The sequence below is a fragment of the Nicotiana tabacum genome, chromosome 9 (genome assembly GCF_000715075.1).
Source record: "Nicotiana tabacum cultivar K326 chromosome 9, ASM71507v2, whole genome shotgun sequence".
NCBI lineage: Eukaryota > Viridiplantae > Streptophyta > Magnoliopsida > Solanales > Solanaceae > Nicotiana > Nicotiana tabacum.
This window is the reverse complement of record NC_134088.1, coordinates 34,023,769-34,039,142: the sequence shown is the minus strand read 5'-3', so window position 1 is coordinate 34,039,142 and position 15,374 is coordinate 34,023,769. Positions and strand designations below refer to the sequence as shown.

The 15,374-nt window shown below is 39.3% G+C and overlaps 2 protein-coding genes across 3 annotated transcripts; one reads left to right on the top strand and one right to left on the bottom strand.

Annotated features, from left to right (window-relative positions):
- Positions 1-1,080: 1,080 nt before the first annotated feature.
- Positions 1,081-11,774, bottom strand: LOC107786372 (adagio protein 1). 2 transcript variants are annotated; one of them, XM_016607840.2, is made up of 3 exons: positions 11,064-11,774; positions 1,622-3,243; positions 1,081-1,387 (listed from the first exon to the last, which is right to left on the bottom strand). In XM_016607840.2, the coding sequence occupies exons 1-2, from the start codon at positions 11,339-11,341 to the stop codon at positions 1,635-1,637; spliced, it is 1,887 nt and encodes a 628-aa protein (XP_016463326.2). In that variant the 5' UTR covers positions 11,342-11,774; the 3' UTR covers positions 1,081-1,387; positions 1,622-1,634. The 2 variants fall into 2 exon arrangements, with proteins under 2 accessions (XP_016463326.2, XP_016463325.2); XM_016607839.2 differs by having other exon boundaries at positions 1,081-3,243.
- A 1,902-nt stretch (positions 11,775-13,676) lies between these two features.
- On the top strand, positions 13,677-14,120 carry LOC142163845 (uncharacterized). The gene has a single exon (XM_075220989.1). It carries the CDS (start codon positions 13,677-13,679, stop codon positions 14,118-14,120), a length of 444 nt encoding a protein of 147 aa, XP_075077090.1.
- Positions 14,121-15,374: the final 1,254 nt, after the last annotated feature.

The following is a 15,374-nucleotide window of genomic DNA, read 5'->3' as shown; positions in this document are numbered from 1 at the left end:
TCGTGAATCTCGTTATCTGTCCTCTTGCGATAGACCTTGCTTTTTAATATATTTCGACATTGCCTTTTAATATATTTCGACCTTGCTTTTTAATATATTTCTTTGAATGTACATTATTTCATTTAAGCTAAATTTTCTTTTGTCTTTTTGATATGACTAGTCCGTACATATTCTATGTTATTTCTTATACACATCCCCACAATAGAAATAGTAATAGTTAAAAGTTCATTAAAAAATATCAAAACTCCTTTCTAGATATATAAGATCCCCTTCCCACACCGCAACACTTGTGTGTGTGTATATATATACGCACACACACTTGTATTGCCAAAAAATACCATTGTACATTTTTAACGTCTTATGGGATTATCCGTAGTACTAAATTTGATAGCGAGTAAGAGGCCATGGTTTGGTTTGTAGCGGGTTGTTATAAAAATTTTGGCATGGAATTACTATTAGCTTAGTGAAAGACGCTTCATTCTGTTTGAAAACAAAATTAAGAATTCTCATTTGGTGCGTTACTATACGATAGCATGGATGACTCGGGTAAATAATCTGAGTTTATCAAAGTAATCAATTGGCAATGACAACGATGCAAGCAACCCAGAGAAACTTTTCTATCTGCTTCAGGAAAACCCGACAAAAATAAACATGTATTCCCCCATTTGTTCCCCAACAAAACGCAGAAGAAGTTCGTGTATATAATTCTATTCTCAATCACCATATAAAGCTATTACAAGTAAAAACCCATTATGATACTACACGAGCTACAATAATGAAAACTGTAAACATAAACAAGGCTGAGACACAGCAGAAGAATTATACCTGAGTAAAACTATTACAAGTAAAACCTTACATAACATACGACTGCAAAACAGTTGCACCTCATTCAAAGAAATTAAGAAAAATTCTAGATTTTCACAGAAATTTGGTACATTACATAATAAGAATACATTCAACTGACACCACCTATATGCATTCGCACAACTGAGAGAGGGCAATAACTGAAAAATCCTCTCAAGGAAGAGACTTTTCAAAACAATTTGCTTGCTGGTTAATTAAGCTGTTCGAGTCTGGAAATGCTTAAAACAGTCAACAAACATGTCATTGCATGAACTGTTATTAAACATAGCAAAGGGTAATTATAAATCTAATACAAACCCCCATGCATCTGGTTCTACAAATCTTTACCTTTTTTCTTTACTTTCTCTTTTTTTCCATGATTGCCCAAAGGGATTCAAATTACAGAAGTTGAACAACACACACATCCAATACACAATACAAACTAACCTAAGAATACAGAATAACCTACTGATCTATCAAGCTACAGCTAGCTTTCAAAGGGTGAATAATTCAAGTGCATCAAGCGAAATCATTGCACGCAAACCTGCAAAATTAAGCTCAATTAAGACCATCAGCTCAACAGAACCATCTGATCAACATGGCCTATGAGCCACACAAGAATAAACAAGACAGCCACTAATTCAAGGGTACTTGCTAATCATTTGTGCATTTGGTGCAATGTGTAAACTGCACTGCAATAGTTTGCTCGGGACTCCCTTTATTCTTTAGGCAAAATTTTCATTGTGAATTCAGCACAACACCTTCTCTTGATTATTACCTTTCCTTTTTATTCATATGGCAGAGCTCGCTAAGGATAGTTCATGAAGCTCACTGAGCATCCATTCTTCACCAGTTTGACCTCCGAGGACTATTGCTCTAGTTCCTCCAACAATACATGTGCTATGTCCCCAAGCAAATCTTGGAAGCCGACCAGGTACATTCAATATCCTCCATGTAGGCTTCTCTTCTGTTGGATCCAAAATGTAGAGCTGAGATGCTGAGTGAAGACCAGCAACGGACCCACCAAAGACCAGAATTCTGCCACCAGGGAGACTTACTGCCACGTGATCAAGCCTTGGTGGAGGAGCAACGCCTCCAGGATTTCCGGCACCAGGCATTCCACTTCCTGTAACACATCTCCAGCATGGTTCTTCCTCGCTGAGATCCATGGTAAATACATCACTTGATCGAAAACGCAGAGGACCGCTCTTGGCAAGACCCCCAAACATAAGTATTTTCCTGCCTCCATAAACAGACAGCGTGTGGCCCAAACGAGAAGGTGGAGTCCACGTCACCGGTATCTCATGCCACACAGGCTTCTCTATAGACAGATCAAGCAGGAAAGTATCACTTAGAAGCACACCAGAATCTGCACAACCACCAGAGACTATCAACTTGGTACCATCCAAGGTACAGGAGCTGTGCCAAGATCTTGGAAGCGGAGGCGCCAAACTAGAGATTTCACGCCAAGTTGGTTGTTTGGCATCCAAATCCAGCACAAAGACATCATTCAGGAGGCCCTGCCTTCCACAGCCTCCAAACACAACAAGATGAGATCCATTCACACAAGAGAGTGTGTGCCCCCAACGTCCAGGAGGAGGAGAGCTGACTTTGACATATTTCCACTCTGGATTGCTGGAATTCAAGTCCAATACAAAAGTATCATTCATTGGTTGCATGTTGACCCCCTCTCCACCAAAGAGTACAACACGGTTCCCTACTGCACATGCACTGAAGTTGCAACGTGAAGGTTCAACAGCACCTCCAACAGTTAGCTTCCTCCATGCTGCCGCTTCTAGAGTAGTTAATTCTCTAGCCAATCTACCCCAACCCAATCTTTTAGCTCCCGGCACCGTCTCTAACACACGAGTTGTTTCACTACCCCATGCATTTTGACAGACCATTCGCCAAAGATCTTCATTTTTTGTCAGCTCATAAAGTCGTCTAGAAACAGAACCAACAGACGCAATGTCTCTCGGGGTCAACCGTGAAAGAACCTTGAGGGCTAGGACTTCATCACTCAACTGCAATATACCGCAAAACCCACGACTGATAGTGCGGTTTCCTTCTGAGACTGGTCCACTAGAAGAAAGGCTAGAACGGTACTTATCCAGTAGTCTTGTAGGCTCCTTTACCAAGGATCCTGGAAGTGGACCCAAGTCAATATTTACTTCCTTGAAGAACTGAATACCAATAATGTGAGTTATCGCTTCATCATCCCCATATATAGGGGTCATACGCAGTCTATTCATCAAAGGAGATCCATCTTTTCTAAAGTTTAACAATTCACCTTGAAATTCAATCCCTTGGTCAATGCATCTTCTAATTTCTGCTACTACAGTTGAGTCCACAAGAGGATGCCTTCGTTTGGCGTACGGGCCTCTACATTGCAAGAAGCGACTGCCCAGAAGAAAAAAATAGCGTAAGAATGAGTGTTATGTGAACAGGGGTTATAAAAGATAAAGCAGGCACAAAATAAACACTCGGGTCATTTGCTTTAGTAAGAAGTTATAAAGGGATTGAAATATATGGATTAGTTATGTTGGTATTGTAATGCAGAGATTATTTTTCATCGAGCGTTTGGTTCGTTGTATTAAAACTCAGAAATACAATGTATAACTTGGACTTGTATTTGGTCTAAAAATGTATAAACTTTTGTTTACAATTATACCCTTGAACTTGTGTAGGGCTTTTCTATTTCATTTAATTGGATTAAAGAATAATCAACACCCCGCTATATTTATATTAACAATGTCCTTGGTCACGACCAGAGAATTCTCCGCCAGCCCATTTTGGGAAAAAACGAAAAGAAGAGTTAAGGTTCGAGAATCATGGCTTTCTTCTTCGCCAAATTCTTTTGCCTTCCATTTCTACCCCTATGTTTCTTCTAAGCTTCTCACCTTTGAGAATTCATCTACTGCCCCAAATTAGATTGAAAATCCAGATTCAAGTTTTTAAAATTGCGACAGAATAGTAGACAATGGAAACCCTATTTCACTTCTTTCTCCACTACCCGTTGCCATGCCCCCTCCTCTCCATTAGGATGAAATGGAAGCGATCCAGAAAGTAGCTGTATTTAGTTATGCAACAACAGGTGGTCTCCGTGTTCTAAATTGTTCTATTTGTATCTTTATGGTGAATAGATAAAATCCCAACTGCATATTCTTGTACTTCTTGCATTTCTCACTAAATTATCGTACAGTTAAATCACAGATAGTTCATCAACAAAAAATATATAGGTATTAGCTATACCAAAATTGAAGTGGTAACCAAACGTAGTATAAATCCAATACAGATTTATATACATGGATTATTTGCCTAATACTTGTAACCAAACGTACCCTCAGTCCTTTCACAACTATGAAGAGACACCACATTTACTGAGAAAAGTAGAAATAATCAGTCAGAATTTAAGACGATTCACTGTATAGCTGCATTCGGCATTCCACGTGGACATCTGAATCATGACGTTAACAGCTGCTTATAATGTACACTGATAGCACTAAGCAAGTGACTCAGAATCCTACAACCCTTTTGATTTCCAACACATACCTCTTCCCCAACACTTTTCTCTTCTTTCATTTACTAAAAGATGTTCCTTTTCCCTGTTTTCTTTATGACAACTTCCTTTATTTTCTTTTTCTTTTATTTTATGTGCTGCTGGCATTTGGAGGGCTGCAGTTAATTGTATTATTGCAGAAAAAGAAAAGACAATTATCATCCAAATACACAAGAAAGTGAAGTTGTTGTTGCACACAAGAAAGCCCACGTCTTCGTAGCAGAAAATCAGTTTGGGGAATGATAACCATAAAGATAATTAAGCTTTACCTGATTCAGGTTCTTAAGAAAATAGATGAAGCAAGATGCAACAGAGTTGGTTTTCAACAGGATAATCTGTGGCAAACTGGGAATAGAAGAAGATTTTAAATATAAAGGCAGTTCCAAACAAAAAACTTCTTCACACTTTCTAGATCCTCACTGACCCTGCCTCAGCACTCATCCACATACCATTTCATAGTTCCCAACATTAACGTACTTAATCCTATTTTTGTAAGATTAGTGTGAATATGTCCTCATTCCTCTCATCCTAAATACTACCGTGTCTACCCACCCTTAAAAGAGGAAAATCGAAGTGACCAAGAAAATGGGAAAATAGAAAACATGTCATAATGTAACACTGAAACCTAAAGATTAGTAACGTAAACACCACCAGTCTTATACATCTATTTTCTGCAACAAACTAAAACTTTAGCAAAACACGCAAGTTATGGGTTAGTGTTCTTTTCTAGATAAGCTTTATAGATCAGTACCTTTTTGATTGGTTTTATGGATCACTATTCTCATGTAACAAATCGATGGCTAAGTCAACTAGACCCATATTATCTTTTAATATCAGGTGAAGACCAGTCCTTGTTTCATTTGACACCCATAGGAATATTTCCAATATATGTCAAACCAGTTAGGAGGTTATAATTCAGAAGGAAAAAGTTCATCAACTGTTAAGAACCATTTATTTGCTTTTGGAAACAATCAAACAGGAGAAATTTGAACTTATTTCAGTTCACTCCGGCACCCCAAGAGAAATCGCATAAGAAAATTTTAGGAATGTGAGGATGTAAAAACTATCCTTTGAACGATTGATCAAGATCACTACTGACACAGCTGCAGTTTCAACAAGGGCTTAGTCTTAGTGAATAGTTAGCTACCCTAGCCCAACTTGTCTCAGGCTCAACTTAGCTCAACATTAACAGAAGGCCCCAACGCCATTTGAACCAAGCTCAAGGCAAAGATATCAACTAACCTGTTATATCTTTCAAAAGTGTCCATCAACCTTGCTCTCTCTCCCTGACAACAACATGGTCATGGTTTACACCATTTAAGAACACCAGAGGACTCAACGACGAGTTGACCAAGTTTGACTGAAGGTTGGAAAGGGTTTGACACATTTGACCAAGACATTGAATAAGTTCACTAGCTCTTGAACTTCTGAAATTATTATTATAATGACCAAATCACTTGTGTCACATGGCCACCCTTCTTGGGTCACACAGTCTACGAAATTATTTAGGATCTACTTTATATTTGGGCTTGGCCCATTACCTTGCCATAGAAAGAGTAAGTCTTTCAGGTTAGGGTTTAATTTATGATGTTTTGATGACGAATTCTCTTATGAGAGAACCCTTTTGTGGAATTCACCTTTATATCTTCAATTGAACCTCAACTCAGATTCTTCTAGCAAGTTTTCAATGTATGAGTTTACTTTTCTTCCTCCTTCGGATTAAACCTTGTATCTGAATGCTAATTAGTGGGTTTCAAGTTACTTTGCATGTGGTTAGCTAATTGCTTCATTAGCTTGGTTCCTCCATTCTTTCTTCCCCAAATTTGGATTAGGTCATTAGATTGTGATTACAAGGAATCAAGTCTCCAATTACTTGATAGTGTCATTTCTAATCTAATTGGTCTTATCCTACCTATCATTTATCTTTATGTTCTTCATTTTCAAAGGCATTCTTGAGGGTTGTTAGGTTCTCCATCAATTTGCTTGAAACACCGTGAGATTATTTTCCATCGTCAATTGGTATCAAGCAAGAGCGGTGAGTTTAAGAGAGTAAATAATATGATCTTGAGTGCAAATACTTGGGTAATACATGTAAGTGACTAACTTGTGAAGTCCTTCTTGATGCTAACCAATTTTATTTGTTTTAACGCACGTCTTTTACAGATTCAAGGAAGTTAGGAGGTACGTGTTTTTATGGAGTTGGGAGGAGTAAAGCAATAAGCAAGAAAGTATACTCCACAATGATTATAAAGGACGATACCTATTTGTGTGGATGGCCATGGAGTTGAAAGGTGGGGATATAATAGTGAGGATTCAAATAGATCATGAGATGACTCTAATTAAGAATGTTATTCTCATGAGTTACACTTGAGGAGCAAGGAAGAAGTAACATCAATGAGTAAACATTGAGGAGGGTAAAGAACGTACATTTAAGGAATAGCTTGAATATAGTAAGAGCACAAATGAGAAGATGGAATGGCCCAAGAAACATGTGATAAAAGAATCAAAGGGAAAATTTCTTGAAACAAATGCTTAGCCGTGGTAAGTCTCCCAAATCACGAGTTGAAGACAAGTCATTGAAGATTGATGTGAAAGGTTCTTCAAATGATTCTAGAGGCATCCTTGGCAACTACAAAGAAACTTATGCTACAACAAAAGTACCCCATCCCAAGCTTCTAATGTGACGAAGGTAAATATAAAGCTCATAGGGAAAGATCAAGGTAACTTGGCTACACTAAATATTTTTTCTTGTGACAATGCTTTTCAAAGTGTGCCCTGTAATTAATTGGAGAATGAAGCTTCCTTATGTGTGAGTAGTTCATTTAAAGGTGTGGATTCTAATCATGATAAATGTGGTATTGACTCATTGGGAATATTTACATGTGATTCCACTTGTGAAGTTGTATTTACTTGAGGATGAGATTGACTTATGTGTTGATGTAACTCCATTGGAAAAAGATGATTCTTTTGTAAAGGAGGTATTAAGGAACCAAGAGAAATTAAGGACCAAGAGTAAATAATCAAAGGTGATTTTCTTTTGTAGAAAGCCATATTTTGGTGTAGGTTCTTTACTTTTTGGTATACGACTTGTATACGGGGTTTTCTCATTATTTACCTTATCAAAAAAAAATTAAGGAACCAAGTGTAGGTAATCTAAGGCGATGTTAATGTTGCATATGGCTGCTTGGTTGAAAAAGGAATTGAGAAAGATAAGGACGTAAATGAAGGGTTGATGATTAGAAGAGTCTTAGGGTGAAGAAGAAGAATTGACACAAAGACACAATATTTCTACACTAGGTGTAGGATTTGGTGAAGAGTGTGCGCTTTGGTAGCTGATGGAACTGATTGTGACAATTTAATAAGTGCAACCTTGGTGAAGGAGATGAACTTTAAGAACTTCCAAATCAAATGTAATGTTGCCACTAAACCTGCGCAGATTACTGCCACTGAATTTAGTTCAATCCATCGCCAGGTTACACTCCAACACTAATTCCCACGATCCAATCATACACCCTATTGAGATATTCCCTCCGTTTATGTGAATCTATTTGACTTGGCATATAGTTTAACAAAGAAATAAAGACCGTTGGAGGTTGAGATAATAAACAAACTGTAATATTTGTGTGGCTCAAATTCTTTTGAAACTTGTGGTCTTAAACATGTCATAGTACTTGTTAAATTGCATTAGGGTAGGATGTCTACATCACACCCTTGGGTTGCGACCCTGCGTGAATGCAGGATGCCTTGTGCACCAGGCTGCCCTTTTTTTTGTTTCCAAAAGAAAAGGGTTAATGCAAAATCAAAACAAAAACGGTTGGCACTAAATTTTGCTATGAGTTGAAAACATAGAAGAACTTCCCTTGTGCTCAAAAAAACATCAGAAGTTATGCATTGCCCCTCAATTTTTCCATTTGGGTTCTCAACCATCCACTAGATCTAGACAGGACTCAAAAACTTTATCCGCAATATTAAAGAAATTTTGAGGTCTAAGCAGCACCTAGAAAATACACAAGCACTTCATCCAATCTCCACTCTGCCTAGGATGAACTTTAACCAAAGATAAGTTACAAACCAGCAACTTTAGCAGCCAGAACTACAATTTAGAAAAAAATGATTGCCCTATCCTAGATACGGAAAAAATAGCATTAACAAGGGGAATCATTATTTTTCTCTGTTTCTTTGGGGGTGGGGCCGAGGCATGGTGGTGGGAAATTTGCTTGGTTAATGTTTTCAAGGATAAACCAACTTCTAAGTCATTTAATCCCCCAAAATGACATTTCCTTCTAGGATTCGTATATGAACTGATTTTAGAATGTTGTAAATCAAGAATATTATAGGTTTCCCTTTTCTGCAGTCACAACATGAAGACAAATACTTAGGCTGCAAACATGTAATAAAATCCAAAAATGAGAGGATAGCTCCATTTTTTGCATTTTATGTGGTGATCAATATTTTTGCTAATTGCCACAAGATATATACAGACCATCTAGAGGAGTTATGCTTTTGATGAATAAGCACATCTTCAAGTGTGTAATTGCCATTAGAACAACTAAAATTTATCAAGATTTAGGCCAAAATGTACTTCTACCATAAGCTCAATGTTGGAGATTTGGAAGTTGCCGTTGGGCCTAAATTTAATCATTATTTCAAAAGACAGTCTCCCATATTAAAGTATAAATTTCAATTTGATGTTACTTCTGTTAAATGACAACATAAGTGCTTAACGACTTAGAGGAACAACTTAATTATAGTTTCTTCATTCTTTTATCCAAATAATTATTATTTGTGTCTATAGCTGCATTTTCTTGCCTTAAATTTCTATTTTTTTATTTTTCTTCATTGATGTTTTTCTTCGCTAAAGCCCAAGTTTTAGTTGCACTTTGCGCTTAAAGCTTCAGCACCATTGGCACTTCTTTATGCTTTTCGCTTTTGATTACTCTGACTTACAATTGTTAAAGTCCTGAACTTTTAGAGCTGCCCAGCACCTGAAATAAATGTCTAAGGATATGATCCAACTATGAATTGTGCCTCAAGGTTCACTTGCCTTGTAGAGACCTTTTTAAGGACCATCACAAGCCTATGATTCTTCAGGATATGGAAATACAAAGAATGGAATCAGACATTGAAACACTCCACAATGGAATCAGGCATTGAAACACTCCCACAAAGGTAAAGGTATTTTTCAATTTCCCTTTGCCATTGATCAGCATTGGTGTTCCATTTTCTTCTGTTGCATTTTCCCTTGAATTCCCAAATGTGACAATACCAGGTCTTCACTAGTCCCATCATTTCTCTAATGCCTGTTTGGCCAAGCTTCTCCAATTCTAGAAGCACTTTTTTTTTAAGTATTTTTTTTTTCAAAGTTGAAGTGTTTGACCAAGCTTTGGAAGAAAAAAAAGTGCTTTTTAGGAGAAGCAGAAAAAAAGTAACTTCTCTCCAAAAGCACTTTTTTTGAAAAGTACTTTTGAAATAAATACACTTCGAAGCAGTTTTTAAAAGCTTGGTCAAACACTAATTGCTGCTCAGAAATGCTTTTCAAATTAATTAGCCAAATACAAACTGCTTCTCAGCAAAAGTACTTTTGAGAAAAAGCACTTCTCAAAATAAGCTTATTTTTGCAGTTTGGCCAAACGGACTATAAGTCAAAAGATGTAAGCGGCTATTGCTTCAAGATAGAACACCTAGTACACCTTTCTATGAAACTACTTAGTTCATCAAAAAACACCTAGTGCGCCTTTGTACTAGATTTTACTTTCCAAATTCAAATATAAAAAGGAGGACAAAATAATAACAAATCTGGGTTCCTACCTACATCACAACCTCCCCCCCCCCCCAAACCGGTCGATTCGTTGTAACAAAGGTATAAACCAAAAAAAAAAGGTTAACTAAAAGTTAAGTCAGTCCGCACAGTAATAGCTGGTAAACGCCATGGAACCTATAGTTCTCTCTTTTAAGCATACAAGTAGACTTTACTTATCTACTGAAGAAAAAAAAAGCATAATAATTTGCATAGCGTTCTCCTAATGACCTAATCTTTCTCCGCTTTAGAATCAAGCAGTAGAAATTAACTACATCTGACTCAACTGGTTTATCAATCCTTGCCGAAACAAACACAACCTAAATTATCATTCCCATAACTTGATACATTTGTCATGCTTTAATTCAATCGCTTGAAATTTAACTGCACATATAATAGATTAAGTTGCAAATTTGCAGCTAAACATTTAGTCTAAGACGCTAAATTTATATTATGCATTAACAAAAACTAACTACAATGGGCACCAAACCATAAAAGTCACTGATGCACGCTACAATATGCATATTGTAACTAGCTCCCAAGGGTCAATGAAGTGGGATAAGAACCATGAAGTCTCAAGTTCAGATCCCAAGCAGTCAAATAACCATTTGCCTAGGCCTTGGTGGGCTGTGCTGGTGGGGAGGTAGGCATGGTCACCACCGTCAATAAAAAAAAATGTATATCCTAACTTAATCTGGTATCAGTAGGTTTTAGTAGCTATAATTCCCTATAAGCTTGATTAAAATGAAGTTTTAACAAACAAAATTCTGAAAATCAAAGAGAAAAAAACAAATATACAACAAACTATGAAGCTATAGATAATTATACTTAAAAGTACACAAAGTAGAAAAACAAAAAAATTACCAGTTGCGGCCAAGGACTTCTTCAGCACGGTAACCAGTGACCATCTCAAAGACAGAATTGACATATATAATCGGATGGTCGGGCTCTAAAGCATCGGTCACAACAAAACCACAGGGCGCCGGTTGCAGAAGCGAGTCAATAGGGAAAGGCAAGGCCGCACCGCCACCACTCAACATAAACCCTAGCTTCTCCCCATCCTCATCTAAATCGTCCTCGACTTCTTCCTCAATCACATCATCATCTTCTCCGCTCAAATCCGAGTTACTGTCCCACTCCATCGCGCCTATATATCTTCTTTTTCTTCTTTACCCCATGGTCGGATTTTGAATTTGAACTCGAATTCGAATGCAAATGCTGCTTTTTAGAAAAAACACCAATTTTGAAAGGAGAATTACGGTTCGATTACGTTTTAGGGTTTTTGCTTGAGCTATGGGCAAGGAAATAAAATGAGTGGTTGGCGAAATTGTGTGAAATTTTTAAAGGGAAAGAAATTAGGAAAACAGAGCGATCCACAGAGAGAGGGTTTATTGAGAAGGAAGCATGTGCAAGGCGTGTATTCACCGCTTTTGGATGATATCGGCTGGTGTGGTTGTGTGGGTGTGTGTAGGGGTGGAAAAACAAAAGATCTTTGGGTATTCCATGGTTTTTGGGATTTTTGTGTTATCTTAGCTTACCGAATACGCCCTTCGTCCTATTCTACCTCCCATTATTACTTTAAAATTTAATTTGTGCCTATATATATACACATAAAATATTTATAAAGTAAAATGTAATAATTGAATATTTAAAAATTAAATTTCATTACCCACCCCCTCTCTCTGCCATTAACACAGCCGCCCCGCACCACCGCCGGCAACCCAAGGTAAGGTACCCATCCTTAATCTCTCATCCCGTCTTCCTCTTTTCTTCCTCTTTCTCTCTCTCTCTTTTCCCCTCCTTCCCGTCTTTCTCTCTTTTCTTTCTCCACCGCAACTGGCCGGAGTTCAGCCCCGGAAACCTTGAATCTCGGTGCTTCTCCCCTTTCTATTTCTCTCCCCCCTCGCCTCCTGCGTTTGTGTGGGGAAACACCGGCTGAGTCCGTCAAGACCAGGCGTAGATCCCGTCACGCGCCGACGCATGAGATTCTTGCCAGGTGATTTTACGGCGTGTGCGTCTCCTCTCAGTGATCGAAGCTCAAGAACGACCGCTCCAGGTGTCTTGGATTGTCCCTTCCAGCCAGTTCGTCGCGACCCATCCTCGCCGGTCAAATTTCGTCAACTTCAGGGGCTGTCATCCTATCGCTCCTCTCTTATCCTGGTATTTTGATTTTGATATTCTAGCTAAATTGTATCATCTTGTCCTGTTATTTTGATACTTTGATATTATAGATTAATTGTCTCTTCCATTTTTGTTCTTGAATCTTTACTTAAGTGTTGGCCCTAGCAGTGTCAAATTAGTTGCACTAGTGATAGCTTTGCCTACGTGTTTTATATTGCTCTCTACCTGTTTATAGTTGTCTTTTGAATCTTTATTTAGTATATCCCATAGTAGCTTTGCCCATTTTATCTGTGACCTCTAGTTGTTTTTTGTCAATATTAGTTGGAGATTATATTTAGATTATTCATTTTATTTTTGTCGCTTGTTTTCGGAGTAGTGTTTGCGTAATGTCTCTTAGATTATAATGGTTTTGGTGAACGATGGTAGGGTAAGGTCTTGTCCTCGGGGGTGTCCTGGCAGGGGAGGGGGTAAGGACATAAGAGGGCTAAGGGAGCTTCCAGATTGAGAATGAGGTCTTGGAACATAGGAACTTTGACTGGAAAGTCTATAGAGTTAGCGAGAATTCTCGAAAAAAGGAAAATTAATATAGTTTGTATACAAGAGACTAGATGGGTAGGAGACAAGGCGCGGGATGTGGGTAAGTTCAAACTATGGTATTCTGGGAGGGCGAGGGGCAGGAACTGGGTAGGTATCTTGGTTGATGAGGACCTCTGTGATCTAGTGGTGGAGGTTAGGAGGGTGAACGATGATGACTATTAAGCTAGTTGTTGGAGGATTTATTTCAAACATAATCAGTGCGTACGCACCTTAAGCAGTCTTGGACGAGGAATTCAAAAGGCGTTTATGGGAGGATTTGGATGAGATAGTGTGTGGTATCCCGCATACTGAGAATCTTTTCATAAGAGGAGATTTCAACGGCCATATTGGAGCGACGTCTTGGGGGTATGATGATGTGCATGGTGGTTTCGGTTTTGGAGATAGGAACGGAGGAGGAACTTCTCTGTTAGACTTTGCTAAAGCGTTTGATTTGGTGATAGCAAACTCGAGTTTCCCGAAGAAGGTGGAATACTTGGTAACCTTCCGGAGCTCGGTGGCCATGACTCAAATTTATTATCGTCTTTGCAAGAAGTCCGATAGAGGTCTTTGAATGGATTGCAAAGTCATCCCGAGTGAGAACCTCACGACCCTTCATAGGCTCCTGGTCATGGACCTTGAGATCACGAGGAAGAGAAGGAAGAGGGCGGTGTATAGCCAACCAAGGATCAAGTGGGGAGCCTTGACAGAAGCTAAAGCGCATGAGTTGGTAGTTAAGTTGATGACTAGGGGGCTTGGAGGAGTAGCGGGGATGCAAGTGTTATGTGTACCTCGACTGCGCGGTGCATTAGGGAAGTCACTAGAGAGGTATTAGGGATCTCGAAAGGTTACTCTGGTGGACACAGAGAAGACTGGTGGTGTAATGGAGAGGTGCAAGGAAAAGTGAAGACCAAGAAAGTGACATATCTAAAGCTAGTAGAAAGTGTAGATGAGGAGGAGAGAATGGTGAATAAGGAGCAATATAAGTTAGCTAAGAAGGAGGCGAAATTAGCAGTTACGGCGGCCAAGACTACAACTTTTGGTCGTTTGTATGAAGAACTCGAGGGCCGAGGTGGGGATAAGAGGTTGTTCAGGTTAGCCAAGATGATAGAAAGGAAGGCTCGTGACTTGGATCAAGTGAAGTGCATCAAGGACGAAGAAGGTAGAGTTTTGTTGGATGGGGGCTTATCCATCGGAGATGGCAGACCTACTTCCATAGTCTCTTGAACGAGGATGGGCACAGGAACATTGTATTGGGTGATTTGGAATTTTTCGGGAGCCGTTGCGACTTTGGGTATTGTATGCAGAGTAGAGTTGAGGAGGTTGAGGGGGAAATGCGTAAGATAAGCAGGGGCAAAGCGATCGGGCTGGATGAAATCCCGGTGGAGTTTTGGAAAAGTGTGGGCAAGGTGGGCTTGGAGTGGCTCACTAGGTTATTTAATGCCATCTTTAGAACGAATAAGATGCCCGAGAAGTGGATGTGGAGCACAATGGTTCCTTTATACAAGAAAAGGGTGATATCCGAAATTACAATAACTATCGGGGTATCAAGCTGCTTAGCCATACTATGAAAGTCTTGGAAAGGGTGGTGAAGCTAAGGGTGAGGAGGAGTGTGTCTATTTCCGAGAACCACTTCGGGTTTATGCCGAGGTGCTTGACTACAGAGGCCATTCACATTGTTAGGAGTTTGATGGAGCAGTATAGGGATAGGAAGAGGGAAATGGAGCAGTATAGGGATAGGAAGAGGGACTAACATATGGTGTTCATCGACTTAGAAAAGGCGTACAATAATATCCCGAGGAAGGTTTTGTGGAGATGTTTGGAGGCTAGAGGTGTACTTGTTGCCTACATTAGGATGATTCGGGACATGTATGATGGAGAAAAGACCCCAGCGAGGATGGTGGGAGGGGACTCAGACCATTTTTCGGTCATGATTGGGTTGCACTAGGGGTCGGCACTCAACCCTTTTTTGTTTGCCCTAGCGATGGACGTTCTGACGCGCCACATCCAAGGAGAGGTGCCGTGGTGTATGTTATTTGCAGATGATATTGTATTGATTGACGAGACGCGAGGCGGTGTGAATACCAGGTTAGAGGTGTGGAGGAAGACCCTGGAGTCTAAAGGTTTCAAGCTGAGCAGGACCAAGACAGAATACTTAGAGTGTAAGTTTAGTGGTGAGACTCAGGGAGGGGAAGGGGAGGTGAAGCTGGACTCGCAAGTCATTCCTAGGAGAGGGAGTTTTAACCACCTTGGGTCTATCATTCAGGGGGATGGGGAGATTGATGAAGATATCACATTTCATATTGGGGCAGAATGGATGAAATGGAGACTCACTTCTGGTGTTTTATGTGACAAGAAGGTGCCATCCAAACTTAAAGATAAGTTCTACAGAATGGTGGTCAGGCCGACTATGTTGTATGGGGCTGAGTGTTGGTCTGTGAAGATCGCCCATGTCCAAAAGATGAAGGTAACAGAGATGAG